At 35.8% G+C, this 17,551-nt stretch overlaps 1 protein-coding gene across 4 annotated transcripts in view; it reads right to left on the reverse strand.

Moving 5' to 3' along the window:
- Positions 1 to 17,551, reverse strand: part of ARNTL2 (aryl hydrocarbon receptor nuclear translocator like 2) — a 63,345-nt gene that overhangs the window by 23,053 nt on the left and 22,741 nt on the right. For 2 of the 4 annotated variants that reach the window (XM_016119283.2, XM_036236772.1), the window contains exons 3-8: positions 12,795 to 12,836; positions 9,580 to 9,737; positions 6,663 to 6,742; positions 5,087 to 5,179; positions 3,106 to 3,223; positions 2,117 to 2,260 (exon numbers count right to left, since the gene is read on the reverse strand). In XM_016119283.2, coding sequence (XP_015974769.2) covers positions 2,117 to 2,260; positions 3,106 to 3,223; positions 5,087 to 5,179; positions 6,663 to 6,742; positions 9,580 to 9,737; positions 12,795 to 12,836 — 635 coding nt within the window. Of the gene's footprint in view, positions 1 to 2,116; positions 2,261 to 3,105; positions 3,224 to 5,086; positions 5,180 to 6,662; positions 6,743 to 9,579; positions 9,738 to 12,794; positions 12,837 to 14,272; positions 14,405 to 17,551 lie in introns of those variants that run through there. The other 2 variants (XM_036236773.1, XM_016119282.2) reach the window with 2 other exon arrangements.

Genomic DNA, 17,551 nt, shown 5'->3' on the forward strand with positions numbered 1-17,551 from the left:
GGAAAGAGTAAGATGATAGAGCAAAGGGTAGAAGATGAAATCAAGTCTTTCAGGAGTAAAATGGTCACACTGGGCACTAGCCATGCACCAAGACAAAGATGACTAAAATACTAGTACTAAAAAGTCCATAAGTCCATGTGGAAACTCTTCCCTTCCCAGAAGGAAAGATAGATTAGTCTGATAATCTTTAAAACACTTACAAAACTTGATAAGCCTCTACTCAATTTATAACTTGGATCAAATACCACAAAGATTTCAGCCATGTTAAGGGAGCTTTATTGGCTACCATGTTTTTCTCTTATATGGATTGCCGTGTAGATTAGGTGACTCATTTACGGCTGTATCTACTCAACAGGGGATTAGACCATCTCTAGATAAATTATAAGAGTAAAATGTCCTACAGTTCAAGTCTACATGGACTATGACTCCTTGGACCACCCACATAAATATTCCTGCCCTTGGAAACTAGCTCCACGTTATATGACCGTGACCCAATATAAGATTAACATACACTTAATATGACTGACTTGAGAAGGAAGGCAGAGAGAGCAGGTGCCCTGAAGTAATGACAGGAATGGCACTTACCATCTGCTCTGCACTGTCCTAAGTTTAGGTGCATTATTTCTAATAGTATTCATAACAGATCACAGCATTTATCAGGTGTTACTATGCTAGGAACCATGCTAAGTGCATAACACATACTAACTCATTTAATCCTGATAACAATCCTGTGAGGAAGGTTCTATTACTCTGATCTTACAGTTGAAGAGAGTGAGACTCAGAAGAATTTAGTAATTTATCTTCAGTCACATAGTTAATCACAAGTTAGGATTCAAACCTAAGCAGTTTGCCTCTAGAATCCATGCACTTAGCCAATAAACAAAACTATATGACCCTGTGAATATCCTTGTTTTACAGATAAGGAAACAGGCTCAGAGGGGTTAAGAAAATTGTCCACAGTCACACAGCCAGCAAGTGGTGGAGCCAAAATTTGGTCCCAATTAGCTGGATTCCAGAGCCTCTGTACCACCAGTCCAGCTGGTGATTTCAACCCTCAGGTTGCCATACACGTGACTTTAGACAGCTCCCCATCACTCAGAGCCAAGGACAACAGGGAAGCGACTGATGATTTACAAACAGACCCACCCATAGGGCTGCTGAATCATTCTGCTTTTGTTTCTTTATCATCTACTGTAAGACTAGAGGGTTTAGGTTTGAGTAAGTTTTGCCTGCTTCACTTTCTGCAAGTTTCTGCAAGTTGTTTTTATGGGGATTAAAACACTTAGCACAACGTCTGGCACAAATTAAGTGGTTAAAAAGTGAGTATTAGTGATTATTACCTTAAGCAGTTGCCAAAAAAAGATTCTAACCAAAACTCGTAAATAAACTGAATCTTGCTCTACATAAAGATCCTTTGAAAAGATGTGAAAGCAAATTTTACCTTAAAATTTGCATAAGGAATTCCATATCCCATAGGTTAATATGTTCTTAGGCAAAAATATCATGATATTTTGCCATTCCTAAAAGGTCTCAATTAAGTAAAATAGACGTTAAATCAATTCAAAATGTAAATACCTGCAAGCCTATATAAGAATCACGAGAAAACAGAACTAGAAATCTTTACCAAAGAACCACAATATCATGAAAATTAAAATGACACCTAGAACATCTTTAAAAACATTCACCAACCCCAATAAACTTAAACATAAACTTAAAAAAAAAAATGTTCTCCAAAATTAGTCAAATCAGGCTCTTGCACTATTGCAGTTTTTTAAAGAGACCTAACTTTTATATTTTAAAATTAGTAATGGAATTTCATAACAAACTTTTATTTCAATCTCTTCCCATTTTTTCCCATTTGATAGTCTCCAAACTGCAATTTCAACAGCACCATTAAAGTCTTGGGCAACAAAGAAAATATGTAATTACTTGATAAATTGGAAAGATATGATCAGAGCCAATTTAAATAATTCTGGTTAAAAAACAACTTATTTCCTGAGGTGCTTTTGGCTTTATTTGCTTTGACCATATATTTTATTTGTTCTGTATATAACATAGTAGGGCGTTAATTTTATATCCATGCCTTACATCAGTTGACACTTCAAAATACTGATACCTTTCTTTTTTGAGTTGGGTAAGCATTCATCCTCTTCTTTGACAGAGATTTTACAACTCTTTATCCGACAGAAAAAGGATCGTCTTGAGCCAGAACACACGCGAGTTCTTCCAGTTTGGAAATTGCTGTTAACTTGCAAGCCAGCTTTCATAGCAGAACGAGGCAAGAGAATAGGGAGAGAAGAATATTTCTAAATAATTTTGAAATTATCTCCTAATGTTTTCTGATCATTATAATTTTTTATAAATTAAAAAATGGTTATTTAAAGCAATGACATCATTGTACAGTAAGCCAGGAAGTGAAACATACCAAAAAAATGTATTTGTTAAGCAATCATATTTTGATAACTTATATACACTTGCAATGTATCTTTATTGTTCCCCTGGGGTAGAGGATAAAGATAATTAAAATAAAATAAAATAAAAATTAAATTAAAAAATGAAAAAACTCAATTATAATAATCAATGGCATAAAGCATCATTTTTATATTATAATTACTTGGCACTAAGCATTTTCAGAGAAAATAAGAATTTTTGGAGAAAATAAAGAATGTTTATACCTCCCAAGCACAATTATAGAAGGTATTTCATATTGAATTGACCTGACTCATATAAGAAAATAATTATCTCTTAGCATATAATTGAATAATGAAAACTCCAACAATTTTTTTTTACCCCAAATGATACCTTCTTCTAAAGATATTATTAGCATGTGAAAAATAGCAACTATGAAGCAATCATAGTTTCCTCAAATGAAGCATCTTATGAATATAGCATTTGTTTTTTTATATGTGAGTATAAATACAGGAATTCTCTATATAGTTATATTGGATTTTTTTTTTCAACTCAGGTTGATTGTGAAGCTTATTACATAATTCTCTTCTTGATAAAACCATAATTAGATAACTTTTCAAAAACATTATACAGCTATACTTTTAACTAATAAGTATAATTACATTAAGCGGTAAGCATGTTGAAATGAGCACTTACTTTTGGCATCTATGAGCTTCTCTCTTGGTGAAATATCAGAAGAAGACAGCTGTTCCTTTACTTTGGCAACATCTTTTGGATGTAGGAAGTCAAAGAAGCTCTGTCCAGTCAAGCTAGCCTATTGATAAAGTAGACATTCATTTAAAATCAGTACCATAATTTTTCTACATTTCCTTATAAAGACGTATGATAAATACTTTCTTTAGTTAAAGTTGCTATTTCTTAAGCTCAAAGATACATCTACTACACTGTGTGACATTAATGTTAAAAGCAGGGTCCTACTTGGAGATAGAAAAAAATACACAGAACCATAATTGGATACACACAAATCACACAAAAATACCTAACCACTAATATTCTATTTACTCTTGTTAATATCTCCCAATTTGTACTCATTACTTCTAAATTATATTATGATTTCCTTTAAACTTTAACCTGGGTAAAAGTAAAGCCATTATAGTATCATATGGAAGTCACTGAATAACTGTGATTTTATGGCATGACTCAGAGATTTACCATACTGTTAAAAAAAAATTACCATGCTATTGAAAAACAAAATCCAGCCTGGGAGATCTTCCACTTGCCATTCCACTTCTAACATGCAGAGCATTCCTAGGTCTGGCCCTTTGCTCCATGGTATTGTCACCTGGAATTCATGACGCCTTCTCTTCTCTACAAACTCAATTCCCTAGCCAATCCAGCCAATTGCACTTTACTCCCTAGAGTTCCTAGATTCCCTCTCTCAATGCAAAATGTCTTCCTCTCCTTCTCTGCACATCTTAAAGCCTAGAGGACATTCTACTTTGCATGTGACGTCCTCCCTGACCCATAGTGATCAGACATCTTCTGAACTCCTTTATTACCCAAGTAGATATTCCTATAGGAGACAGAACAAATGGACCAGATGGTACAAGTAGCCCGGATTACCTGGCAGTTAGATAGCTCATACTAAAACAAATAAATGAAAACCTAGCAATCTGATTTACACAGCAGTCTATTGTGTGATTTGTTAATATAAATCTGACTAAAACTCTGTTTTATAGCAAATCAGATTTCTGAATCTGAAAAGCTGGGGACCAGACCCTGCACCATGGTCATCCTGAAGCCCTGAGCAGTCCGTGAGCCTCTTGAATGGTCTCTGAACTGCAAAGTCAGTGCCCAGTGAGACTGGATTCCATCCATGTCCCTAATTTGGAAGTCAGTACTACTTTGAATTGTCAATTACCTTAGTGCATGTATATGTGTGTGATGTTCTCCATTTCCAATTAGAAGAAAGAATAATCAAGTCTTGCCCTGCTTTTGCGCACCCAGCTAGGACTAGCCGCATGATTCAGTTGAATCATAATATCTTTCTTTAATTAATATTTAGTTCATTATCTATGAATGCCTTCTCTCTCTTCAAATTTTTAAGTTTGGGGGGGGGGAATATAGGCTGAAAGTAATGAGCATTGTTTAAGATTAAATCTTTGGGCTCTTTGATTTCTAAAAGGAAACCATGCGTGCTAGTTTATTCACTCTGCTGGATTACTTTCAGCGCTATAGTTTCTAAGCAACTAGTTTAAATTAAAAGGAGTTCAGTAATGAGGAGATAAAGCAATCACACAGCTCGTTAAATATACTAACACTGTCTCTTTGCTGAAACAGAGAAGGGTGACTAATATTTTTCAGACATTCAAATATGACATTTTATTCAGTCTTTACATCCTGAGTAACAGGCTTAATCATCATTTCCATTTGTACACAGGAGGAAGCTGAGGTTCAGGAAAATGAAATAAGTTGCCGAAGGTCAGGAAGTGAACGCTCTTGTCAGTAATAAAAACCTATACCATTTCCACATATCTTTCCATCTCCCCTAGAGTTCTAACTCAGCAGAACCTAATCCCACAGCCTAATGGGAAGAAAGGGTTCAGAAAGAGAGCTTCAAAATATATTTGTTCAAAAAAACTAAACACAGTGTGAAAATTTCCTCAGTTTTGGATACCTGATCATAATTAAGTATTTTGGAGACTGACTTAGAAACGAAGAGAATCTTTCCTCTTTCACATCCAACCACAAATAGGAAGCCTTCTGCAGTCTAGGATTTAAAAATATGAAAGTAAATATTTTTAAATATCATCTGTCTCACACACATTCAGATTCTGTGGAGATTATTGTAGCAATAAAATTAACAGTGGTCACAGATCTAGTAAAATTAATATTAAGAAATTTTCTGAAGATATGTGTAAAAAGATTAATAAAGAACATCAAATTGGACCCCAATTTAAACTAATGTTTTTGACATGAGAAGTTCAGCCACAAAATATTTTCTTGAAATATTTCCTAATATAAAAATTATCTATACCGAATTCTACTCTACTGCATACAAAAACTGTGTAAAGACATCAAAACATATCAATAACAATGACTGTCTATGGATGTGTTAAGATGAAAGGATATGCAGACTGGGGATGAGGAAGGGATAAAAATATTTTTCTGTATACCTCTTTATACTTTGAATAATGGTAAACTATTACTAGATAATGATACGTATCATTCTAAACTAAATTTTAAAAATTCTAATATATCAGCTACTCCCATAAGATCCACCAAGTAAATCCTCTGCGATCAAACTAACCAGAAATGGATATGTCTGACACAGAGGATGAGTCTGGCACCCCCTCTCTTGACATTTCTTGAACTAATTTTTTCCAACTGGATATAAACATGAGGTGAAATCAGCAGACATGTTCAGGGGCATTACTGGGGCTACATTAAGTTATGGCTGAAAATACACTTAAAGATTGGTGAGAAAGCTTCCAAAGCATACTGTACATTTCACTATCTTTAATAATCTTTTGTTGTCTGCAAAAAAAAATTCCTTTATATTCCTGTCAGGAATATTATATTTATATTTAGATGTTCAAATAAAAGAGGAGCTTTTATAAAAAGTTTTTAAAAATTGGCCAACATAAATGAAAAATCTTTCTGTTTAGTCATACTATGGCTTAAAGCCCAGTAGTCATAGCACAAGATCAAGACACTTATTACCTCCTGGGGAAGGGGGAGGATGAGCCAATGACATGGTCATATTTTCCATGTCCAATTATCCTCTAGAACAGCAAATCTGAAAACCCATACGTATGAAGTGATGAGGACAGAAATGTCAGAGCATCACCTAATAACTCATTAAGTAAGCAGTGACTGGCTAATGTGCAGAGAACATGATCCTGAAGGAACAGGATACAAGGTAGATGACTTTGAAGGAGGTGGTAATAGTGGGGAATAGATCTAGACATGGAAGGTGAGGGCATTAAGGAGTATAAAGAGCTTAGCCTTAAAAACGAGCCTTGCTCCATTTTTTAGAAAATGCCCATCCTCTGTCTCTCTACTTCCATTAGCACAAATTAATATAACTTGGTTACTTGTATAACTTAAATTTTTAAGTTAAAGGAAATTTGGAGCAACATAGAGTCCTATATGTTTATAACAGGAAGCAAACTGAAGAAAATCTGCCTCTCGGATTTCAAATAAAAATCAAAAGGAAACAACAACCTAGACAACTATATCTCCTTACTTACCTTCAGGATTAAGTGTCTGAGGTCATTATCCTGAATAAATGAAGGCCGATAATTATCTCCTGCATAAAAATTTGTCATACCTAAAAATAAACAAGTCAAAAAGTTACTAAAAACATAGTAGGGTTGGGAACATAGTGAGTCTTCAATGAACATCAGTGATGCTGCTGCTGCTGGTGAGGATGTTAGTGATGGCATTCTCTCTGTTAACATGTTCTTAGACCTCTGTAATCGTTCTCTTTCTTTGTTATTACTAGATTAAAACTTCCTGCTTTTAGATTGAAAATTCTTGAAAATACTTATTCATTTATCCTTAAAAGTGCAGACAGTAAGAGCTCTCTGTAAAAAAAAATAAAATGCATCAATATTCTAGAATCTAGTCATTTTATAGTTTCTTAGCTTATTAAAACTAGTCATATGAATTACCCTTAATGGAGGTGATTCTTGAATACTAAACAAATTTTATAGCGTCATAGGATCTTCTATATGATCCTTTAAACATCGTACGGAGACTTATGATAATACACAAAAATGTATAAAGTATAAGTAAAATGATTTGTTTTAAGCCCTTAGCACAGTTTATTGTATTAACATGAAAGTCTCTAAAGCTACTGAAGAGCTGGCAAAAACGATAAGGAATTATCAGGTCAAAACTAGGATCCACCAGCCTTAACTTGGAAAGCCCTTCACAGTCACAAGGGGGTACAGGGGACAGTTAAGTCAAGCTGCGCTGTCCCCAGATAGCTCTGGGCAAGAGTGATCCAGAAGTAAATCAATTCCCTCCTTTATACTTCCCAAGCCCCCTAACCACATCCCCCTCCTCCTGGAGACTGCTAGGAAAGCTGCTTTTGCAAGATAAAAGTAGAGTAACACCCTGAGACATTTCAACCACAAATTGGCCTTTGAATGGATGTGCAGCCTAATCTCACCAATTACCTAAGTGGTGAGGAAAAAACAAAACCAGAAAATCAAAAACACTTCATGGTATAATTTGGTAAAGTCTTCTCAAACTGGTAACACCCCTAAGAGCCCGGCATAAGCAAAAGAAAATCCTCTCTTTTGGAATCTACCTTCTAGGTAGGCCTCACAGAATTCTCAGAAATGATTTGTTGTTGTTGTTACTACTACTACACAACAACCTTGGAGGATGAAGTTGAGAAGGGTGGGCTGAAAGATGCAGTCTCTGAGGACCAGACCAGGGTATAGTAATAAATCTACTTGAGGAAGGCAGGGACATTTACAGGTCTGGCTTGAAGCAAAGTTGGCAGAAGTACAAAACAGGAGTCTAGCTGATGCTCGGTTCGTGTTTGTTGAATTAGTTGATTAATTCATGGCTTCTCCCTTGGTTCCTCCTTCTTCAGAACATTGCAAATATGAAAACTCTTGGGTAATTTTAGGCTTGCAATCAAATGACCTCAGTTGAGCCTACAAAGGTTGACTGCTAAAAGATTTAAGAGAAATATTGCATGCCACTTATGCAAGAGCCAGCTGTAGGTAAAAGAGAATCTTATTTATCTCATTGCACAACAGACTTATGAAAATAAGACCGCCAATCATGCTCCCGCTGCCAGGCAGCGTGCGAACACTTGCACTGCTCTGTGTGGCACTGAAGGACTCAAGGCCTGTACTTTCTTTTCCCAGCCTGCACGCAGTTAGCTGGTTGGAGTGTCTCTGCCATTTTTTTCTACCATATGTAGAGATCTAAGGTAAATGGTTTAAAGCATCTCTTGTTACAATTGCACAAGCTACTATTAAATAGGCCGTTAACAGCTGTCTGTAGTTTTACTTCCTGATTTGCATATGCTCCCTCACTTTTACTTCTTTCAATCTAGACGAATTTTCCAGGATTTTTAAAAATTTGTTCTTATCTTTCTAAATGAAATAAGATCTTTGTCTGGGCTCCAGTTTGCACCTGGAGTCTAGGTCAACTCTACTGTCCACTAAGCCACTAACTCGACTTGGCCAAACCCTTGTATTCTGACCATAAAACTTCCTTTTCTCTGAAATTGATTTTCCTTTTCCTGGCATGATGTGCAGGTCACAGATCTAAATAAGACCCTTCGTCATCCGTTGTTTACTCCTTTTTTATACTTTTTTGAGCCAAATTTCACCATAATCTTTTAGATCTTTACAAATCTGAATTTTCAGTCTCCTCTATGGTTTGTAGCTCATTCCTCTGCCAGGTCTTCTGGTCTTCTCAATATAAATTTATGTCATTAACATTTGTATATCTAAAAGTCAATTCTATTTCCATGATACTGTCTGTCATGTTGGACTGAGGTTATTCCAAAAACATATGTTTTTGACTATATATACACACACATATACACACATATACACTTTGATTTAAAATTCATGATTAAGTTGGGGAACTGCTAAGTTCAGAAATGACCATGCACACTCCAAGAAGCAATGGCTAAGGACTTCCTTCACCCAATGAGTAATACATTGAGAATATCTTAGAACAGTTAGGTGTGATGCATTTTAAGGTACTACTTATAAATCTGAAAGAAGTTTTAAAAGAAACTAGCTGAATTTAAGATTTTTTTTCTAAGAATGGAAATCTGCCAAGAATTTAAAATTATAATACTGCATTTCAGGACTTCTAAAATACTGAGAGGTATATATAGCAGGCATTGTTAACTTCATATTATGCATAGGAAAATAAGTAGAAATGTAAAGACTTTTGAAGTTCACACTGTAATCTTAAGATAAAGCTTTTAGTAGACTGAAGTTTTCTGACGACCAAATTAGTATTCTCTCCAAACGCAGAAAATGGACAAGCATCAACTTAATGCCTCTAAAGCTGAAAGACACCTTTGCATAGCATCTCAACAGTCAATAACAAAACCAACCAGAGAGACTTCAATTGCAGGAAAGACTTCACAAATCTAGGCATGGAGGTCATTTGCAAACTCACCTTTTAAAGATTTCAAATATTGAACGGCCATTCTTAAAACTGTCAGTTTGTCCAGTTTTCGTGCCATAGGCTTGCACTGAGGAAGCATTGCTGACAGTTCTTCAATCAGGTTATTCATTTTATCTCTCCTCCGTTTTTCAGTTTGGCTATGAGCTTCTCTAAGAAGAAAAACAAACAAACAAACAAACCTCTTTTATACTTCACAGTCGGCAGACCCACAGTGACCTGGGAACAGAAATGGCACTTAAAAGATTTACAGTGCTTTCCCCTTTCCTCCTTTCTTCCCTACCTTATTTCCTGAAACATTTTAAGAATAGAGACATTTGTCTGAGAGCATGGTGAGTGGTTTTTTTTCTTTCCTCCAGTCTTAGAGGAAGAGATGAGTAGCCTTCTTTTCAAAGCTAACTCCTCTCTGGTATTTCCTCAAACAATTATCAGCATCTTAATCTCATTCTCTTTCATAGCTCCTCTCATGGGTCTATAAATGTGTGCAAGTCTCTTCCCTCTGATAAAACCACTTTCCCTAATTCTAGGGGTCCCCCCCTTGCTACTGTCTTCCATTCTCAGTCAGCTTCCTGAAAGAAGGCAGTCTCCTGTCTTTCTCAGGCACTTCTCCATCTATTAAAGTCAATCATTCACAATCCCCACTCCACTAAAACTATTCTAGCAAGGGTCATCCTTATCTTATGCAATCTCTTGCTAATCCCTGCCTTGAATTTGACACAACTGACATTCCTCATTCTTTGCCTGGCTTCTGTGACCTCTCCTGTTCCTCTATTCTCCCTCCTCAGCCCAGTCCCCTTTGTCTCTTTACTTGGCCCTTCCTCTATCCTTAAATACCTGTGACCCCAAGATTGCTTACTTGGTACCACTCTTTCCTCATGCAACAGCTTCACCCTAAGAGATATCATTCTCTCATAGGTTTTATAATTATTCATAAGCTAGTAACCATTAAACCGCTATACTTTATCCAGTTCCTGACTTTTGGAACTAGAATTACATGCGTAACTGATTCCCAAACACCCTAAAACTCAGGAAATCCCAAGCTGGACGCTTTTCTGCAATTTACCCCATTTTAATTCTCTTTCCTCCACTAGTCCTTTTTTTTTCTCTTCTATAGGGTTATCTTGGTTGGTTACACCACTAGACTTATTCTATAACCTTCCTCTTCTTCATACTGAAGTGCCAAATAAACACAAACTCCCACAGACTCCAGTTCTTAAAATATTTCTTAAACATGCCTCCTCCTCTTCACACACTCTGTAACTGCCTTAATTCAGGCCCTTGTGATATAGCTCATTGCACTTACCCCCAAAAGCCTTTTAAAGTGATGTTCTTTTTTCTAACGTCTTCCTCTTCTAGTGTATCCTACCCAATACTTTCAGAATTGTCATTCTAAACAAATCAAATCATCTAATCCATTGCATTAAACTGCCAAAACGTGTTTCCACTGCCTGCAAGGAATGGCCAAACTCCCTAATGACATTCCAGGTTTCACCATGACCTGGTTTATCCTTTCATCTCTCCACGTCTTCCCCTAGGGCTCCAAATGTTAAACAGCAGCAACACCAGATGACTTGCTAGTCCTCAAACATGCCACGTCATCTTTCATATCTCCTCTATGTCTTTCTCTTTCTTAGGCTTCTATATTCGTGGGAAGACCCTACTCCTTCAAGGCCAAGCTCAGTTTTTCTACTGAGATGCTCTCTTTGACTACTCCATAATTAATCACTTCCCTCTCTCAGCTACCTCAGCGCCTTTTGTGCCACTACCATAATATACTGGATCCAAGCCACCATTGATTGTAAGATATATTATTTAATGCATCACAAATCACAAGGAAAGAAAAAATGCTGCCAAATAACAGGAAGATGCCATTGATAAGACATTTTTCTCATATGATAAAATATTAGGGAGCAAATGTATATCTTAGACTTCAAGAATTAGGCTAGTTTACTCTTCACACTTACCTGTAAAAATTTGCTTCTCCTATAATGCTCAGATCATAGCAATTCCTTAATTTTTATATAAGAAGAGTTTAGAGGGGATGATTTGATGGGAAAGAGGATAAGCAGGAGACTTTCCTTAATCTGTTGTTACAGCAATTTTAAATTAGATGAAAGAAAATGTAATTTTTCCACATTGAAGTGGAGGAGAAGCATTGATGGAGATTGATGCAGCTAATACTCCTCCTCCCCCCAAAACATCCCCCCTCGGGCAATGCCACTCCTAGAACAAAACATGGACTTTTGGGTAAACTGTATGGAATTCAAATTACATGTGTATTTACAGAAAATTGAGTTATCTACTCATACATTGGTCTATCCATGACCAACTTTCAGATTAAAATTTTATGATTAAAAAGTGTTATAGTTATCTTCTTGCTAAAATGATAACCTCTTTTTTCTACCAGTATTGCCCATTAAAACAGACAGTAGCAATGGACAGAGATGCCTGATTTGGGGAATGTACAGCAGAAGGCAGAGTGCTCTCTCTCAGAGCCGAAGTTTGGAGGGAGGTGAGAGTAAGGCCACTGGAGAGCGCAATGAATGATGACGGTGGGAGCTAGGTATCTCGGACGAAGGTGAAATAGCCACTTTTTGAATGAGGCACTGTACTGGAAGGAAGTACACCTGAAAAGATTTCTGGAGGATTTATTAAGAAGGGGCATATTTATCCAGAGACTAGTTCTCTGCTTAATAATTTATTAGGACCATGGCTCTTAATTCTATACACTGTTACCTCCATTTTGAACGATATCAATCTTTTGTAGAATCATATCCATAAAACAGAATAAAAGAAAAAGCAAAAGCTGATATCCGGTCATGTTGCCAGATGCAGAAAAATTCTGTGTTAATATTGAAACGACTGACAAAGAATTTAAGACGATGGATTCCTAATAATCAGATGCTTCTCATAAGTAATTCTGATTTGTTTGTAGCATGAATCAGCTTTTTCTCTAGTGCTAAAAGTAAGTTTTTAATAAATAGCTATGTCAAGAAAAATTTAAAGATACATAAGCCAAATGTTATTCAAGTATATAGGAAAGAAAGGTAATGGTTACTTAATAATCACTGCTTCTCACAGCATAACATAAGAGAAAAACCTAATATTCACGAATCCATTATATCTTGACATCACCTTTTATTTTGGCTAAAGGTGTACATGTGTGACCTTTTCCACCCACCAGGTACCATCTCAACAGTTCAAAGTACCTGAAGGACTTCATTTTTACTTGTTGTTCACCATCTTCCATTCTACAAAAAAGCAGGGCAAAATATCAAACTACATGAAATAGCTTTTCTATAATCCTTGAGAGAAAAATAAATGTGAGCTTAAGTCCAATTGACTTAATTCTTATTAAGTATTTAGTTATAAATGCTACCCTGAGCTCCTAATGACTTGAAATGATTTTTACTGTCTACATGAGCTATTCGCCTACTCAAGCTGACGGGCACATCAGCCCCATCTAAATAACAAAAATGATATTAACTGACAGTGAAAAATCGTTGGTATTCTATTTAAAAATTAACCCATGCCAATATTAAAAAAAAAACATAATTTTCACGGAAATAACTTTATTTTTAAAACAATTGATGTCTTAACCAAAAATTTTATAGAAGCTGTATTAAAACAGGCTGAAAATGCATTAAGAATCTCATATCTTTAATCGAAGAAATTTATTTTGTCTAAAAACATCTGGATGATAAGAAATATCAAAAACTGGAAACTCTGATCACTTGCGAATATTATCACATTAATATATTCGCTAACAGAATATACTAAATGTATATTCATGTATAAATATTAATATACGAATATAGATACATAAGTGTGTGTGTTCATTCAGATATGCAGTCACCAGACCACTACCACTGATGGTTATAGACTACTTTCCACATTAAAAAATTATGCAGGCTGAGTAGTTTTTGAAAAATATGTAGTTTAAAATTATATTTCCAAATGCATCATTTTTTAAATGGACATTTGAAAAATTCAGGGAAAAGCAGCCATGATCTCACCTGGGATAATCACAGTTAATATTTTAATAGGTCTCCCTATAATCTTTCCTAAACATGTATTTAGATACATACAAAAAAACAGTTTTGACTATTTAACTTAGCCAGTGTGTGTGTGTGTGTGTGTGTGTGTGTGTGTCTGTGTGTCTGTATACACACACACACAACAAAATTCAGATCACAGTGTATTATTAACACTATCACATGACTGTTTTCCCATAAGTTCAATCACTGGAGAACATAATTTGAAATGATTGCATAGTGGCCCACTGGCTAACTATAGTATAATTTAATCATTTTCTAGGCTTTGAAAAAACTCTGACTTATCTTTGATCTATTTTATTTATTAGAACTATTTTGAGTTTTTAATAATATTTTCTCGCTTAAAAAATAAATGCTGTTTACAGAATATTTAATAAAATTTATAAAGAGATGCTTATAAATATTCAAATAAAAAGCTTAATCAGGTGGTGCTTTTCCTTCCCACGGTCTAAATAAAAGATAGCTTTCATATTTATGGTACTTTGTCAGAAATATTTTCACATGTCATTTGATTCTCACAATACTGGAGAATCATGTAGTTATAACCATTCTCATTTTACAGAGAATCGTGTGGTTATAACTATTCCCATTTCAGAGGCCGGTAAGGCTGATGGCTGCGCAGCGTCACATACCTAACAGGACGCCGGGTGCAGCTAACTCTGTGCAGGATGGCGTGTCTTCCCCTATGTCTTGCTATTTCTCTCCTCACTGTAGTCTGCTCGGTACATATAAAATTAAACAACTTCTCTGAAGCAAAAGAGAGAGTCAGATGAAGTCAGCTTCTTTTCTCTTTTTAGCCTGCCTTCTTCATATTTGGGAACTAAAACAGAAAATAATTCCACAGGCGAGTGATTTTCTTCCTCATGGTCTGGAATTATAGACATATATATTTCAATTTTACAAGGTAAGCTTTGGCTGTTTTAAATCATGCTTTTCCTTCGATTATATATGTGTTTTAGATAATTAACTCACTGACTGAAATTGCCTCGTTGGCGAAATCCAAACCTATTGTACTTATGAAATCCAAATTCAATACCTTTATTTAATGGTCTCTGGGATAACAGAATAAAGGCATGATCGTATCGTGTTAGTCAAATAATTCATTTCTGTGTTTGCATCACAAACCTAGATAATTAATAAATTTGCTATTTTTCTCCAAGCTGGCATTTGGTCTATAGTCATAATATTTTACATATGAATTTTAATAAGCTTTCTGATATTAATAATATTCGCATCACTTATATGCAATTTCTTAGTGTAGCATTTTACACTACAGTAGGATAATTTTTTCAAAAAACAGTGCGAGCTTTTCCTGAACACTACTTTTACTATATTTTGAATGAAATGTAGGACCTCTCCCTAAATTGAAATTAAATTGGAAGCACATACAATCAAAACACTTTCCAGCTTTGCCTCTTTTCGTACATTCCTCTTTTTGAAACTTTCTTCCTTTTGCTTCTGAGATATCACTTCCACTTTAGAGCCACGTCTTCTCACATTTCAAGTAGGATTCCCCTCTTCCTTTTACTGTGTTGAGGTCCATGAACCCCCAGAGTATATCCTCAGCTCCCCAGTGACTGCATCTATGCCAGTCCCCACATCTGCTTTCTGTACATTCGTGCTGTCTGAATCTCTATCCAGGTCAGGCCACAGCCCTTAGTCCAGACCCTCATAACCAAATGCCTACCTGAAGATCCCATACATATCACATTCTGCTGTGTCCAAAACTGAATTCTTCTTTTCCTCATTCTCAGTGAACGATAATACCATCTTCCATTTAGGTGACCACGTCAGAAAACTTGGACACTTCTTATTTTCCTGCTCTCCCCATCATGAAATCTTGAGATTCTATCTTTTAAATGTGTCATAATATGTCCCTTCCTTTCCAGGCCCTTCCTGTCAGGGCCACACTCTCAGACAAATGCTCAAAAAATCTCATCAGTAAAAGTCTGCCTGCTGGGTTTTCCACCCTCAGTCTACCCTCAGTCTCCCCTCAGTCTATCCTCTATGCTGTTTTCAGAGTGGTTCTTTGAAAATGTAAATCTGTACCACTTCACACCTACAAGGGTAGCTTTTAATTTTTTTAAATGGAAAGTAACAAGTGTCAGCAAGGATGTGGAGAAAATGGACCCCATGCACAGGGCTAGAGAGAATGTAAAATGGTGCAGCCACTGAGGAAAAAGAGTTTAGTAGTTCATTAAAAATTAAGCATAAAATTACTGTATGATCCAGCAATTCTACTCGTAGGTATATACCCAAAAGGATCGAAAGCAAGGACTCAGATACTTGTATACCAATGTTCCTAGCAGCATTAGTCACAATAGCCAAAAAATGAGATGAACCCAAATGCCCACTGATAGGTGGAGAGATAAACAAAATGTGGTATATAAGTACAATGGAATATTACACAGCCACAAAAAAAGAATGAAATTCTGATACATATTACAACATGGGTGAAATCTGAAAACATTATGCTAAGTGAAATAAGCCAGACACAATAGGACAAGCATTATATTATTCCACTTACAGGACATACCTAAAAAGTAGAATAGAGCTAACTAAGGGCTTGGGAAAAGGGGATATGAAAAATTCTTATTTAATGGGTACAGAGTTGCTGATTGGGGTGATGACAAAGTTTTAGAAATAGTGGTGATGGTTGCACAACATTGAGTATAACTAGTGCCACTGAACTATATACTTAAAAATAGTTTAAATGGCAAATTTTATGTTATGTATTTTACTACAATAAAAAGTGATTTAAAAAGTACAAAGGCAAACAATTTTTAAAAATGTAAATCTGATTAAGTTCTTCTCGTGCTTAACATCCTTCCATTTTCCTTATCGCATTCAAGATAATTTCAGATTCCTTCGTCCAGGAGACTTTCATGACCCAGTCTCTGTTTATCCCTCAAGTCTCATGGCTCACCCACCTCTACGTGCACCTCTGCTCTGCTGTGACCACCACTTGCTTCCAGATCAGGATTGTGTGCTAATGATACCTTGTACTGCTGCACAGCTGTTCTTCTCCATAAATATCTTCTTTACTCCTGCTCTAAATGGCTCATTTCCATTATTCATTTAAAACTTAAATTAAGTCAGTATCTCCAGGAAGCTGTCCTTCATTCCTGATCCCAACATGTTTTAAATCCCCAACTTTCTTTATGGCCATAATACCTAGAATCTCTATTGTGGCAATTACCATGATATATAGCAATTATTTGTATATCTCCCATTTCTACAAGGTTCTGTGTCTCATCTGTATCTCTGAGTCAACTGAGTGTTACACACTCAATAAATGTTTAATGACTACATTCCAGGGAATCTTCATCAATAACCCTTTTAAAGAATTAGCTCTCCATTCAAAACCAACAGTGCTAAAGAAAGAGTGAACATTCTCATACATTATTCTTTGTTTATAAATAACAAACACGCTCAGGCTCCATCGATGAAATCAACTTCATATCTATTGACTGGTTTTCATGCCCTGAGTCTCTTGGAAGGATGCTTTCTAATCAGTACTTTGTAAAATCCATAAAGCACTTTGACAACTATCATTTTGGAAAATGATGAGATGAAGGACTAGGGTAGAATGGAAAAGTTCTGGGATAGATAATGAGCAAATCAGTGGGGTGTATATTCTTTCTTCTGCCACAATATACCCTCTTCAAGTATGAATGATACTTGAATGATAGTGCAGGACTTATCTGCTGCCACTGGACGCTCATATTTCTATTCTTGTTGAAAGGAGATAAGTAAAGTGATTCTGAGAATGCTTTTTCACCACTTTTTCTGTCATAATTCCTGACCTGGAGGGAAGGAGGCCTTGGGTTGTCCCTACTCAGACATGCTGGGAAATGGACAGCCTATCCTCAAGAGCTAGAAGTACTCCATGCTGTCCAGTTAGAGACAGG

Source organism: Rousettus aegyptiacus, unplaced genomic scaffold (genome assembly GCF_014176215.1).
Source record: "Rousettus aegyptiacus isolate mRouAeg1 unplaced genomic scaffold, mRouAeg1.p scaffold_m13_p_2, whole genome shotgun sequence".
Lineage (NCBI taxonomy): Eukaryota > Metazoa > Chordata > Mammalia > Chiroptera > Pteropodidae > Rousettus > Rousettus aegyptiacus.